The sequence below is a fragment of the Panthera pardus genome, unplaced genomic scaffold, assembly GCF_024362965.1.
Source record: "Panthera pardus isolate Hobbes unplaced genomic scaffold, ASM2436296v1 HiC_scaffold_2, whole genome shotgun sequence".
NCBI classification, from domain to species: Eukaryota; Metazoa; Chordata; class Mammalia; order Carnivora; family Felidae; genus Panthera; species Panthera pardus.
Genome location: NW_026526765.1, coordinates 122,437,364 through 122,451,616, shown reverse-complemented (window position 1 = coordinate 122,451,616; position 14,253 = coordinate 122,437,364). Strand labels below are relative to the sequence as shown.

Sequence of the window (14,253 nt, the reverse complement as noted above, 5' to 3'; positions counted from 1 at the left end):
ATAGATAAAGTTTGCTGATAGATGGCTGTACAGCATGAGACGAAGTCAAAGGTGCCTTGTTTCCACCAGGGGCAAGGCCTCTTGCATATACACCATAGGACAAGGCTCTGAGTCCAGAGTCTGTTGGCTGAATGGGTGGACGTCTTTCCTGGTTACAGCCAGCCAAACTTTCTATGTGAAAAGTTTATTCTCTGTTGTCTCAGAGGTAGTAAATATAAGCATTAAGACAAATAATTGGAGTCAGACTGCCAGTCCCAGCTCTGTCACTTACCAACTGTGTATCTTCAGGCAAGTTATATAACCTCTCTGAGCTCCCACTTTTGCTTTCTTCTGACCAAGAGCTTCCGTTTTCTCTTTTGGAAAAATGGGACAATGATAGTACCTCCATCACAATGTTGTCAGGGATACTGAGATAGTGTACATAAAAAGGCCTGGCATAGAGCCTAATGTTGAGTCAGGGCTTAGGAAATATCTGTTAGACCAGTTCCCGGTTAAAACAAGCAGACAGAAATCTATGGAGTAAGGGTTATCTTTATTTGAATTGCAAAATATAAATATGAACCAGGTTTGGAAATACAAGTTGTAACAGTTCAGAAATGGCACCAGAAACTTCCAGAAGGGGCCATGACAGCATGCCTTTTTAGTTTAGGTGAGGTGGGTGGGTTTACACAAAAACCCTCCTCACCTCCAAACTCTGTAGCAATTGGTAGGTTATCAATTAACAACAACAGCTCCAATGTTTCCTGTTCCTCCTCAGCCTTTTTCTTTGCTAATACCTTCTCTAGATCATCCCCTGCTGCACTGACCGCTGCATGGAGTAGCACCAGAAGAATGGCAGGAGTAAGAGAAATGTCTTGACACAGGGAAGAGGGAGTGCCCACTCTGCGGGCCTGGGGCCAGGAGGGGGGTGAGGAGCCAGGAAATCTGTAGGCTAGAAGCCCAACCTCTTCTGAGATTTGGCAGGGAAAGGACATAGGGAAACACCGGTATCTGTTACACTTTGACATCAGCACCTTGGGCTTTCAAAACACAAACAGTAGACAAAATCGCCTAGGCAAGACTGTAGTCCAACTCATAGAGTGGATCTGACAAAGTTAACTCCTATATCCTGACCTACAGACCTCCCCTTTTGGCACTGTGATTGCGGAAGGTCTTCGGAAATGTGGACAGATAATAGATGACTACAGATGGGTCACAGAACCATCTCAGATTTGTGGCAGAGGGGTGCGATGCGGAGCCAGATGGTGGGGCATATAAGGTGGAGGGCCAGGAAATTGCCAAAGTAACAGGCTAGGCACTTGAAATATTATTGTTAGATTGTTAAAAACTAAATAAATTAACATACATAGAATAAAATAAATATATAATTTAAGAGGCATTTTACAAACAAACAAACAAAAAATAGTTGTTATTTTTCCATCTGGGTAGAAGTCCCAGAATTCAGAGTTCTCAGGCTTGTGGTATTTCACAGTTAGCTCATCAAATCCAGCGCTAGAGGGTCCAAATGGCAGATCCCTTGGTGGCTACTTGAGTACATGGCTTCTCAATCTTTATTACTCTCTTCCAATCCACAAATCTTTCCTTCTTCCTCTCCTTTTTTTTCTCAGTCAAAGATCCTGGAGCATATGGAATTTAACTGGCATCTTAATCCAGAAGTTAAGTGTTTAAACAAACTTATGGGGATAAGTGGGGTTTGGTGGAGAGAATCCGAAGGGCATGAAGGTCTCTCACTTTTGCTTTCTTCTGATCAAGATCCCATTTTGACACATTCAGTTTGGCACTTGAAGGCTCTGGTATTTTGGCAAAGCAATTATGGGAGGCCCAATCTAGATAGCAACTGGGGACGAAGGAATCTTCCTGACTAGCTGTGACGTTCTTTCCCTCTGCAGAGTCTACGATCAGCTGTGTCTTCTCAGAGGTAGCAGTCCCCAGAAGATTCCTAAAGCATAAGAGGAAGGCATTTAATGCTGGATCCAGTTAATAGGTCTTAAGAGTTTCCTAGGTCCAGTCTCAGGAAGTAGGAAGATCATCTGTGAAGGGGCAGAAGAAGGGACAAAGATGGAAGATGCTATTGTCTCAGGTATCTCTCTTGGATATTTCTGTGGCAACTGTCACCCCAAGTGGAAATGACGCACTGAAAACCTTTTTGGCCGGGGCACCTGGGTGGTTTAGTTGGTTAAGTGTCTGACTTCAGCTCAGGTCATGATCTCGTGGTTTGTGGGTTCAAGCCCTGCATTGGGCTCCACAGTGGCAGTGTGGAGCCTGCTTCGAATTCTATCTCTCCCTCTATCTCTGCCCTCCCCACTTGTGCACTCTCCCCCCCCCAAAAAAAAATAAATAAACTTTTTTGTTATTTATTTATTTATTTTGAGAGGGAAAAAGAGTACATGTGAACAGGGGAAGGGCAAAGAGACAGGGAGAGAGAGAGAGAAATCCAAGGAGGCTCCATGCTGACAGAGCAGAGCCCAACTCGGGACTTGATCTCACTAACTGTGAGATCATGACTTGAGCCAAAATCAAGAGTCAGCTGCTTAACCAACTGAGCCACCCAGATGCCCCTACCGAAAACCTTTTTGAAAACCATTCTGCACGGGGACCCTAACTCCACAGTAGCCTATCCTCCAACCCGTAGGACAAGAGAAGAATTCAGCATGACTTGGGGCGCCTGGGTGGCTCAGTCGGTTGAGCGTCCGACGTCAGCTCAGGTCACGATCTCGCAGTTCGTGAGTTCGAGCCCCGCGTCAGGCTCTGGGCTGATGGCTCAGAGCCTGGACCCTGCTTCCGATTCTGTGTCTCCCTCTCTCTCTGTCCCTCCCCCATTCATGCTCTGTCTCTCTCTGTCTCAAAAATAAATAAACATTAAAAAAAAATTAAAAAAAAAAAAGAATTCAGCATGCCTTGAAACAGATCTAGGAAAGGTGGTGATGGTGCCAGGGGGCAAAGGATGGACCATTACCTTGAGCACAGGTCTCTCTCAGTGGGAAGTAGTCATGCCCAACTTCACTTTCTCTTCATTTTCCACATCATAACCACCTCTCCTATGGTACCTGAAGGAGACAAGTTTTGTGAGCAAGATTTGCCTGCTTTGATAGGGTGTGGGTCCAGAGAAGGTCCTTCTAAAGGACACTGCCATGGGGCGCCTGGGTGGCTTGGTCAGTTAAGCGTCCGACTTCGGCTCAGGTCATGATCTCATGGTCCGTGAGTTCGAGCCCCGCGTCGGGCTCTGTGCTGACAGCTCAGAGCCTGGAGCCTGTTTCGGATTCTGTGTCTCCCTCTCTCTCTGCCCCTCCCCTGTTCATGCTCTGTCTCTCTCTGTCTCAAAAATAAATAAATGTTAAAAAAAAAAAATTTAAAGGACACTGCCATGGTGGTTCTGTCCGTTACTTGGAAAAGCCAAGAGGGTATGGCAGCCCAACAGACCTCTGGTCAAACGCCCAACTTGCCCCAGGGAATGCCTGTCTCTAACAGCAAAAGCTATAATTTGCTGAGAACTTTCACCTCATTTACAGGATCCTCACAACATCCTGATGAGGTAGGTAGACAGAGATTACAATCACTGTAAGATTATAACCCTCAGAAAGACAGGCAACTTGGTCCAGGTCTCACGACAGATAATTTACACTGCTTGAAAACAGGCACAGAGTGCTTGGCAGGTTTCCCCCAGTCTAGAACATAACCTGGACTAGAAACATGGCCTGGGGTCAAGATGCCTCAGAATTAGAAGACTATACCAATAACCATATACCACCCATGCTCTATCAAACCACATACTAATGCCATCAAAGAACAGGGCAAAGAGAAAGAACTGTGTGAAGAGGTGGATCCATGGATGGGTTACTGTGCCTGCTATGAGAAGCAGGAGCTGCTATGGCCTCACAATTTTTGCCCTGTGCTCTGGACACCGGATTCATGTCATGCCAGAGAAGCTGGGTTCCTAGAGAACCTGTACTCCAGAATGTTGGTCAAATACCTAGCCCCGAGTTTGGGAGGTTGGAGGGCTCATGTGATCACAGGCAGAAGACCCAGGAGGAGGGATGGAAGTGATACGCAGAAACAGCCTGCAGGGGCCCAATACTCACCGAAACATGAGAAGCCCCACGATGACAAGCAGACAGACAGACGACAGCACCACAGCCACCACAGCCAGGACGGTCGTATGGTCATACGTATATAAGCGGTTTTCCACCGGGAGGCTCAGCCCATGGCACCTCTCTCCGTGGTAACCTGGGTGGCAGCTGGTTTAAGACAGAACAAAGCAGAGAGGAGGTTAGTGGTTTGGCCTCTCTCTATAGGCAATGGCCCATCTACCTAAGCCAAACCCCAGTCCTCACAGCCTCAGTCTATCAACCCCTGACCGGATTCCTATCCTGATTCCTGCCCTTCCTCTATCCTTCTAGTAGGAATTTAGTAGAAGACTTTTGAGGAGCCCTTCTGAAGGTTCTGTGGCCTTCCTTCCCAATTCCTCACCCCCTTCTCCGTTTCCTCTGGCTGTCTGGCTGGAGATTCCCACTCCAGGCAGGGAAAAAGTGAGGGAGGACTTGAAGGTCTTAGCTAGATACGTTCCACGTGTGGATGATTTATTACATGTGTGTTAAGAGGTTTTGTATAAGGCCTTCAGAAGACTTAGGCCCATGAGCTGGTGGGTTGAGCTGAGGGGACTGAGTATCACTCCCTCTAGTGAGGCCCCTCAACTCTGACCTAGAAATAAACCCAAGCTTCTCCACCACTGCTTCCAGCACTCAGTCCCTCTCAGCCACGGCCCAGCCTATTAATAGGTCCTGTTCATTTGCCAGGAGTCATTTTTCTCAAGTTCCCTCCATTTAACTCCCAGCTCCCCCTGGGTGCAGAGCCCAACTTGAGAGCTTAACATCAACTTTTGGCCTCTGAACCCTGGGCTATCTGGCCTCCTTCATTACAGGACAAAGCAAACAAACCAAGGTAACTTCTTGCCCAGCTGTCTTGCGAGAGTGTGGAGGAATGTCAGGAACAACCCCCTGGCTTTTCACACTTGAGAAATAAATCAGATGACAGCCACCTCTTCCAACATAAAGCACTTCCTGGAAGCTCTTAGGAAGACTCAGAAGTGCGTTCAGTTGAACAAGCACATTCATGTTCCTTTCTTTATCTGAGCACCCGAGAGGCCCTTTGATGTAGATGGAAGCCCCGTGCTAGAGAAAGGCCGAGCTATCTTCCCAGTGGTCACTCAGCAGAGCAGAGGTGTGGTCTTGGTTTGTCTGATTCTGAGCTCAGTTTGCTCCCCAATTACACCCACAACTGCACTGGCACTGTCTGCCTGGGGACTTGAGGCCACTAGCTTGCTGAAGGAAGCACTGAGAACCTGGTGGGCCTCTATCCTGAGCTGCACCTCCTCTGGGAAGTACATTATGCATACGGTGCCTCAGAGCAAGGAATTCCTTCCTTCTGCCGAGAGGCACCTGGGAAACAGATCTCTCCAGACCTGGCAGCAACAGACAGGCCAGGCTGTTCTTGTGGGGTGCCAAGCACCTCTCCCTGCCCTGGATCCTCCTGGGTGTTTTGGGGAACCACCTCACTGAAGGATAAAATGTGGGTCAGGCCCATATACACATAGCAGGGCACACAGCTCTTTACCCAGCCTCTCCATGAATCTAATCTGTTCTATCAGCCAAGGTGGGCAAAACAATAACCCTCCCCCTGCTCTTATGGAAGACACTCTTAGGAGTGCCCTTGGGAAATCACATCTGCACAACAGTTTACAGTTGATAAGACACTAGCCTTACCTGCTAGCTCAGCTGAGACTCAACATCTGGTAGACAGGTACAGACCCATTTTACAGATTGAAACAGTAAGATTAAGGGTCAGAGGGATTGTGATTTGCCAAAAGTAACACAACTAAAAAGCAACAAGGCTAAGACTAGAAACTAGTCATAGCAGATTCCAATTCATGATTCTTTCTACTCTGAACAATGCAGGCTACCCCCAAGGAAACACATATCTGATGAGGTGATGGATTCCTGGGGCAGTCTGACCCTGCTCTTTGACTTACTATTTTACTATTATTATTATTAACTTGAATAATAAATACCAAACATTAAAGGCTTATGTGAGCCAAGTACTCTGTGCTAATTGCTTTATAGGAATCATTTCAGGGGCTCCTGGGTGGCTCAGTCAATTAAGCATCTGACTTTTAACTTAGGCTCATGGTTCATAGGTTTGAGCCCCATGTCGGGCTCCAAGCTGACAGTGCAGAGCATGCTTGGGATTTTCTCTCTCCTCTCTCTGCCTCTCTCTCTCTCTTTCTCTCAAAATAAATAAATAAACTTTAAAAAAAAAGAATCATTTCATTTAATCTTAAAAACATCTCTCTGAAGTAGGAGTTACTACCCCCATTTTAAAGATGGAGAGACTGAGGCTTAAGTTGTTTAGCTAATTTGCCCAAGGTTACACAGCTAGTGAGTGGTAAAGCCAGGATTCAACCCAGCAGTCTAGATGACTTCAGAGACTGTGCTCCCTCGGGGGAAGGGAAGCCGAAGCTCAGTCTGTTTTTCACTTTCAGCCATCACTCAAACCCCACAGGTAGTTACTCAGATGATAGAAATAAAGCTTGGCCTCAGAGTCCCGCAATTCAGTTACATAATCCCTCCACCCCCACCCTGAGTCAAAAGGATAATAATGTAAACATCCTAATATTACCCACCTCCCCCTCCCTTTGCAGATGACTCCTGGCTTCCCCTGGGAAGGAGGGGGGATGAGAACGTTCCAAGCATCCTGGGTGGGGGCAAGATCATGTGTCTTACCCAGAGCCAGCAACCCACCAAACTGGAACATGTTCCTCCTACCAATGTTTGTGACCCATTTCAGAATTTGTGTTACAATAGAAGTTAAAACCCTCTAGGGTCTAAAGACATCTTCCAAACTGGGTTTCTCCAGTTTGGATGTCAGAATACATGAGTTCCAGATCAGTCCCACTGCTATTTCTAGCCAAGTGATCTTGAGCAAGTTACTTTTACCTTTGTGAGCTTTGGTTTCCTCATGTGAAACACAAGAATAATAAATACCCGCCTCGCTAGCGTATTTTGAGATCAAATGAGAATATACAGGTAAAATCACTTAGCAAAAGACCAAGTCTCACCAAACTGTGACTTATTGTATCATTAGATGCCAGAGGGTACTGCCCTGACGTATGGGCGGCCAAAGTCAGATGGAGCCAAAGAGAAGGGGGCTCACCATCCCTTTTCAGGATCTGGCCAATGAGGCCAAGGGGAGGCTCCAGACCCATTTCTCTTCCAAATGAGTTCTCCTCAGCCTGACTGCCCCAAGGTTTCCTCCTCCAGCCACAGGAAATCTCACAGCCAGTTGCTGGGTCAGCAGCTAGTTAGGAGCCCCAGGAAACTGCTCTTTGAGGGCAGCGTTTGGCTGGTGACACAAAAAGGGCTTTCCTGTGAATGGTGGCTGTGGAGGACCGGCTTAGGAAGCCAGCTAGCCTCAAGCTCTCAAGGGCAGCCTGAATACACCCTAGCTGGTTGTTCCGGGGTCTAGAGGGAAGGAGGAGCAACAAAGGGCCCCAAAGGTAGGTGACCAGATATCACATTTGCCCAAACCAGGAACTATGTGTCTTCTTGCTGCATTCTGCCCAGAGTACCAAAGGCTGGAGTGAGGGGAGCAGCCAAATCAGACACTGAATCCAGCCCCTTGAAAATCCGCTTAGGAAGCAGAGACAAGGTCTTCAAATCAGGTTGGCATGCCCTTAGGCTAGTAAAAGCCTTAAGATACCTCTAACATAACAGCTGTCCTCTATAAAATCCTATTCAAACTCTATAAGGACAGATAGGGAAGAAGGACACAGGCCAACATCCAATACAGCCTGGGGGCATGAAAAGCACGCTGGACTGGAAGTCAGGCACCTGAATCCCTGTCCTGTTTCCATCCACTTATTTAGCTGTTGATCTCAGGCAAATCACTTCCTACTTCCTGGCTCTACTTTCCTTACCTTTCAACTAGACATAGCAAGCCCTTGCCAACTTCCCTAGGGCTTTTGAGAATCCTAGGACATGACTGTAATTCCCTATCCCCTAGAATAGTTGGCACCAAGTAGGCACTCAACACATACCTGCAGGGCTCAGCTCATATTAAATGTTAATAGTGAAGCTACGGGTCAAAGGAGAGAAGGCATCATCATGAATATCATCACTATGCCTAGGGCCAACTTGGCTCTGGGCACACTTATCTACTGGCCTTAGCTGGTGGGTCAAGCCCAGCCCTCCAGGACAGCAGCCTTACAAAGGTTCTCAGCTGAGCAGTGGAAGACCACCCACCAAAGCTCTGGATCAGTTTGTCCCAGATTCCTGGCCTCAATCCATCTTGACTACCCTCAGAGTCACTGCCTCCACCCTGTGCTAATGACAGCATTTTACAAATTTAAGACAAATATTCCCTACCCTATCCCAAGACCCTATGAGGACTGTCTATGTTACTCTAAAGCAACTCCCTCCAATACCAAGCTCCTGACAAGGGCGTTATAGGAGAGGACACACAAGTGATCATGGACAGGGTAGAGTGATGTCTTGCCAACTGCCAAATATAGGGCAGCTTTGCTATGTAAGATCAGACAGGACAAGGAAACTTTAAAAAAACAAGGGATCTTTACCAGTCACAACAGAAGAGATGCCAGGCAGTCAGCCTTTTTGACAGGTTGAGAGGTGGTGTGCACCTAATCATCTCCTGGCCCTGTCCAGAGTCTCCCAGGTCACAAAGACTGTCCTTTGTAGGGACCTTGTGTCCAGAGGAAGAGTGGATGTTTGTAGTCTGATGTGGGTGTTGGCCTCAGGCACAGTGGCAACATTATGCCTGCCAGAAAGCGTGGCTGTGCCGTCACCCCTGAGGGGTCGCCAAGGCTGCCATTTGCTGGGTTTGGCCTAGCAGAATAGCTGCAGAACCCATGGCCCTTCCACCCAGGGAAGGGGTGGTGCTGCCTGACCGGGGGCTGATGCCTACTGGGTTGGGTTCCATTTCCTGTTAATCTGGCACAAAGGAAGTGTTCTCCCACTCCCATGGCCAAAGGCCAATACCTGCCATGTCCCCCACCTCCTGGCCCTTGCTGGGATGAGGAAGAAGAAAGGAGGGGCTTCTCTCTGCTCTCATGATGATCACTTCCTGTAGAGTCCCGCCATTCCTTCAAATCAATCCATATGTGCTCACTCATATGAGTGGACATATGTCCAAGCACACACATCTGCACAGTGTGAGTCTGACTGCACCTCATACCTGCCTGCAGGGCTTGGGAAAGGAGGCCACAGGAGCTCCACTCCCCCCCCAGGAAGCCTACTCTGCCATGTGTCCTACTGGCTTCTCCCATCTGCAGTAGGGCATAAGGTAGGAATGAAGGACCTGCCTGCAGGTATAAGCTCTCCTAGCCACATGCTTGTGTCTGAGCAAGCAGGAAATGTCCCCAAGGATGAAAGAGCGTCACAAACCTACACCACAGGAAATTACATCCTATGCGGGGGAGAGCCCCTTCCGCTGACTAAAAATATTTCCCCTCCTCCCAACTTCCGCCTAAAGATTGAGAAGAAACGGAGTAGAATTATGAATTCAAGGAACAGTGACAACGAGGAACAGCCACGTGACTGACAAAGAGTGTGCTGAGGAGAGTCAGCCCGGAAAGGGACACTTACATGCAGGATGGAGCCCGGAGCTCCTTCACATATTTGCACTCTCCGTGGATGCAGAAGTCCTTGTATTTCCGAAGACATGGGTCTCTCTTCCTCCCTAACCCCTTGCCTTTCTTCTTTTTTTTCCCACGCTCCTCCTTGCTGGGTGTCACCAGAGGCTGTGGCTTAGAGGAGAAAGCAGCTGCAGGAGAAAAGTACCCTGTTAAGTTTTTGACTTTCCTGGGGTTAAGAATTCCATCCAGGTCTGGACGGAAAACATACTCTGTGACCCCACCTGAAGTGAGAAGACTTGGGTAGACCCCTTGGCTCAGTGCCTCCCAGGGGCTAAAGGAGGACTGGGCAGAACAACCAGAAAGCAGAGGAGGAAGCAGAGGCTACAGGGGTCCCAAGGAACACATTTCACAAACTCAGTTTAAGAACTTCATTCTAACAATGTTAGCTTCTATTGAGTAACTGCAGCTGACGGGGCATTTCTACCAACCTCACTCCACCATCCGTCCCCATCTACTCCTCCACACCCACTTGGTTCTATTTTGGCCTTAAATCAGCCTCATTTCCTGATGCTGCACTCAGTGACCCACTTGCAGGAAGACAGTGTCAGAGATAAAAATTGCTTCTGGAGAAGGTACTTGGCAGGGGTTTTTTTTGGGGGGGGGGCTCCTAAAATAACAACAGTGTACATGTCCAGGTGGCCCCCTCTGAGGCACCTATTAGCACCAGGGTACCATGAGCTCAGGCCAGAGCCAAGCTTGGGGACCACAAGCAGGCCATGCCTGGTCAGGGCCTTGCTTTTTTGACTTCAAGCAGAATATTTACCCTGCTCTGTGCCCTTTGCAGCTCACCACTTCTCTCAAATGTCTATTTACATTTATCCCCTAATGTCCCATTTATAGTTTTCCAGGATGGGGATTATGGTGTATACAAGGGGGAAAAACATGGAAAGTAAGGAACTATCCAGAAGGAACTGGAACAATGATGACTCCCCCCCCCCATTCTTTCCACACTTCAAAGGGGGAAAAATAGCCTCACACATCCAGCTGGGACTGACTGTGGGCTACACCCATCAGCCCATCGGGGGTCTGATGCCAGTCCCCCTATCCCATGCTCCCAGCAGAAAAAAATGTGCCCACTCTCCATGGCTATAGCAATGTGTCTGGCAGAAGGGTGAACATCACATATTAGATTAGAGACTCAGGATCCTCAAGCTGGAAGTGACTTGAAAGAATATCATGGGGGCGCTTGGGTGGCTCACTCAGATGAGCAGCTGACTCTTGATTTAAGCCCAGGTTATGATCTCACGGTTTGTGAGTCTGAGCCCTACGTTGGGCTCTGTGCTCATAGCGCACAGCTTGCTTTGGATCCTCTGTCTCCCTCTCTATGCTCCTCCCCCACTTGCACTTGCTCTCTCTCTTGAAAAGAAATAAATGTTAAAAAAAAATTAATATATACAAAAAAGAAAGGATATCATGGCTTTCCACTTTCAGATAAAAAACCTGAGGTCCCCAAAGGCATGACTTGGTAAAAGTCATGCAGGGTTGAGATCAGAAATGTGGTCTCTGGACTCCATCCATGTCCTGTATTCTTTCCCAATATACCAAGGTGCCTCATACACCCTTGTCCCTTCCCCTGGACAAGTCTAGAGCACCTGGGATGTTGAACCAGGAATGAAACAATGAATGGACTCTGAAGTCAGCAGATCTGTGCTCTAATTTCATTCCTGCGATCTTGGGCATATGGCTTACTCTCTCTGAACCTTGGGGTTCTTAGTAAGTAGTGGATAGCAGGAGTTCAATCTGAGAGGGTTGCTACAGGATTAATTAACCCACAATAGCATAATGAGTGCCTAGAACATAGTAGGTACTTAATAAATGGTAATGGCTATTCATTTTAGATGATAGGATCCTCAGACCTCACGTAGCAAAGCCAAGAGAAGGGAAAGCAGGCAGGTGCAGTAGTCCTCAGTTTCCTCTGGTGCAGACCCAAGCACCTTCAGAGCTCAGAAGGTGAGGCAGATGCTCAGAGGAATTGAGTGACCAGAGCCGTGGTGAAATTGTGGCAGGAAGGCCAAGTCAATCAGAGAGGGGAGGAAGAGAGTGACAGGGTGACAGCCAGGCTCTTGCCAGGGACAGGGAGCAGTGAGTCAGGTTTGCAGAGGTATGAGGAGCAGCCGTGTGGGTGGAGGGTGAGTCACAGCCCAGCTCTGCCCTGACTAGGAGGAGAGGGCTAGGAGAATCCAGGTTGTTCTGGCCAGGGTGGCCCAAGAAGGCTACTATGAGGAGACAAAGGGTGGCAGCCCAGGCTCAGCTTTAGAGCTGACCCTTGATTTATACAAGCAGAGACAGCACCTGAGGGAAGTTCTGGGTAAGGAGAGGGAACGGTGGCTGAGGAGCCGGCCTAGCAGCAGGGCTAGAACAGGTAGGTATCTTTCCAACCAAATACAGTAACTCTGGGGCCCCAAGGCTCGGTCCCTGCTCCACCCTCAAGAATCACTGCAGGTGGCCTGGGGCAGGGCAGTGGGCAATGCTGGAGACTCTGGACTCTGCCCTGGGCCAGTACTCAACCACAGCCACATCCGCTGGTTGGAGGATCCCACCTAGCCCTTCCTCCCTTGGAGTCTCTCTCAAGGACTCAGGATGGTCAGGAAGTCTCCAGGCTTTGGGTAGGATTTGTGGACACACAGCATTTCTGTATATCTCCCTAAGGACTCAGTGCCCACCATTCATAGCCTCCCCAGGAGGTGCTGGCCTCACCTGGGGGGCCAAGTGTTCCTCATTCCCCTCTGTTTCTCCAACCTGGAGACAGGTAGATGGAGAAGACTACACACCTACTATATTCCTAGGACCTCCACCTCTGTCATTTTATACATTATAGTCATTGGATATAGGAATCAAGACTTGCACCCATTTTTGTATAGAAACTCTAGGGAAAGCATCTCAATCATGACTTGTTCCTTACTCCAGCTGACCCCAGAGGAATGTACAAGACCCCAGACCCCTGCCTTTTCAATGTGCCCAGAAGGGCAGCAACTCGGCATGTGAAATTCAACAGCAAGAAAGACCCTGGGACCCACATTTCAGAATCCCCCAGTATGTTTGTCAGGCCCTGCAGCTTTTCCTTGAAGTCCTCCACGAATACCTCCAACCCACAAGTGTGCCCAAACAGCATGAATCCTGTATCCACTTATTTTTCAATTGCCCACTGGGGTCCGAGGACGGGTAGCCCTCACACCCACCTCTGAAAAGGTCCAGGTCTGTCTCTTCCAAGTCCAGGACTTCCCTGCCCCGGCTGCCTCCCGAGGGCAGCAGCTGGTCTGTTGATTCAGTGGGAGAGTCCAGGTTGCTGGTTCCAGCTGCCAGTCCTCTTCGAAGCCGCTCCAGGCTCTCGCCAGTTACCAATGCCGAGAGCACTGCGGGTGAGGGGCAAGGCCGCATTAGACCCCGCGGTCACCACGCACCAATGCTGGCGCCCGTCCGCCAGGGAGCACGGGCCCCACCAAGTGGCCCGCGCTGGGGTCGCCGCAGCGACCTTCCCCCGTGCCCCCAGCACAGTGTCCCCAACCCCCCGACCTCCGGGGGCGTTGGCAGCCCTCTCACCTGCAGCCAGAAAGACCTTCAGTACCACCGACGGCAGCAGCTTCATGGTCCTGGACCCGGCGGAGGCGGCGAGGCAGCAATCACTTTGGAGGCGGCGGCCACGGGGCGCTGGCACGGGAGCCCGGGCGGGCGGAGCGCAGGAGATTGCGCCCGGTACGGTCTGCTGCGGGCCTCTGGGTGCAAGCCTGGCTGGGACCTGCGTGGAGCTAGCGGCCGCCGGGCGTCTGTCCGATTGCTCAGTCAGTCCGCCCGCCCAAGCCCTTGCGTCTCGGTTAGGTTGGCCAGCCACGCGCCACCCGCAGGTCCCTCGGTCGACTGAACGATTCCCGGCGCGCGGCTGGGAATAAGGCTCTGGGAGGCGCCGAAGCTCCGCCCCGCCCTCTCCCCCCCCTCCCGCGCTGGGCCGCTCGCCCGGCTCCCGGCGCCGGCCGCGCAACCCCCGCAGCCCCCCACTCCGCGGGCGCGGCGGGGGAAGGGGCGGGAGTAGGGGGCGGCGCTCACATATTTTGGGACAAGGCCAGGGCAGCCGTCGCCAGGCTGTGGGTAGTGCTACTGACCGGCAGGTGGCAGGGACTAGTTCCTACCTTTCCCCAAACGCTTGTCGCGCTGCAGCCTTGTGACTGCTGCGCTCTGCCCTTGGACACCTCTCTTTCTGCGCTGATACCAGGCTGGTCCCTCCAGCCATCCCTGCTCCAAACCAGGGATCTGCACCCATGTCACCTTCTGAAAGGAGACACTTCCTTTTTTCCCTAGCAATACAGCAAATAGTAAATGATAATTTATTTTATCGTTTAAAAATTAGACGCATGAAAAAAATTAGACACACGAATGGCAGCAGGTCTCATGAGCTACAAGTAATCAGAGTTGCAGTTGCAGCAAAACAAAGGAAGTTAGTATTCCTCCAGCAGCTAGAGTGGCTTCCCTCCATCTTTCTCGCAGGGGGATAAAGTCTTCATTAAGATTTTTGAACCATGGATTATAATTCCCAGGCTTCTGGGATTGGAAAGACA

At 49.8% G+C, this 14,253-nt stretch overlaps 1 protein-coding gene across 2 annotated transcripts; it reads right to left on the bottom strand.

The window, feature by feature from the left end:
* Window positions 1–513: 513 nt before the first annotated feature.
* HBEGF (heparin binding EGF like growth factor) lies at window positions 514–13,607 on the bottom strand. Of its 2 annotated transcripts, none has more exons than XM_053907424.1 (6): window positions 13,244–13,607; window positions 12,883–13,056; window positions 9,654–9,831; window positions 4,080–4,235; window positions 2,957–3,047; window positions 514–2,030 (listed from the first exon to the last, which is right to left on the bottom strand). In XM_053907424.1, exons 1-5 carry the CDS (start codon window positions 13,287–13,289, stop codon window positions 2,975–2,977), a joined length of 627 nt encoding a protein of 208 aa, XP_053763399.1. In that variant the 5' UTR covers window positions 13,290–13,607; the 3' UTR covers window positions 514–2,030; window positions 2,957–2,974. The 2 variants fall into 2 exon arrangements, with proteins under 2 accessions (XP_053763399.1, XP_019279924.1); XM_019424379.2 differs by having other exon boundaries at window positions 514–1,939; window positions 13,244–13,605.
* Window positions 13,608–14,253: the final 646 nt, after the last annotated feature.

What these genes read in the sequence shown, in the direction of transcription:
- HBEGF (XM_053907424.1), bottom strand. Translation starts at nt 13,289, where the DNA reads ATGAAGCTGCTGCCGTCGGTGGTACTGAAGGTCTTTCTGGCTGCAG. An exon ending in GAAGGTCTTTCTGGCTGCAG is followed by an intron (nt 13,057 to 13,243) that starts GTGAGAGGGCTG and finishes CCTCACCCGCAG; the next exon opens with TGCTCTCGGCATTGGTAACT. An exon ending in CTCCGGGCTCCATCCTGCAT is followed by an intron (nt 4,236 to 9,653) that starts GTAAGTGTCCCT and finishes GTCTTAAACCAG; the next exon opens with CTGCCACCCAGGTTACCACG.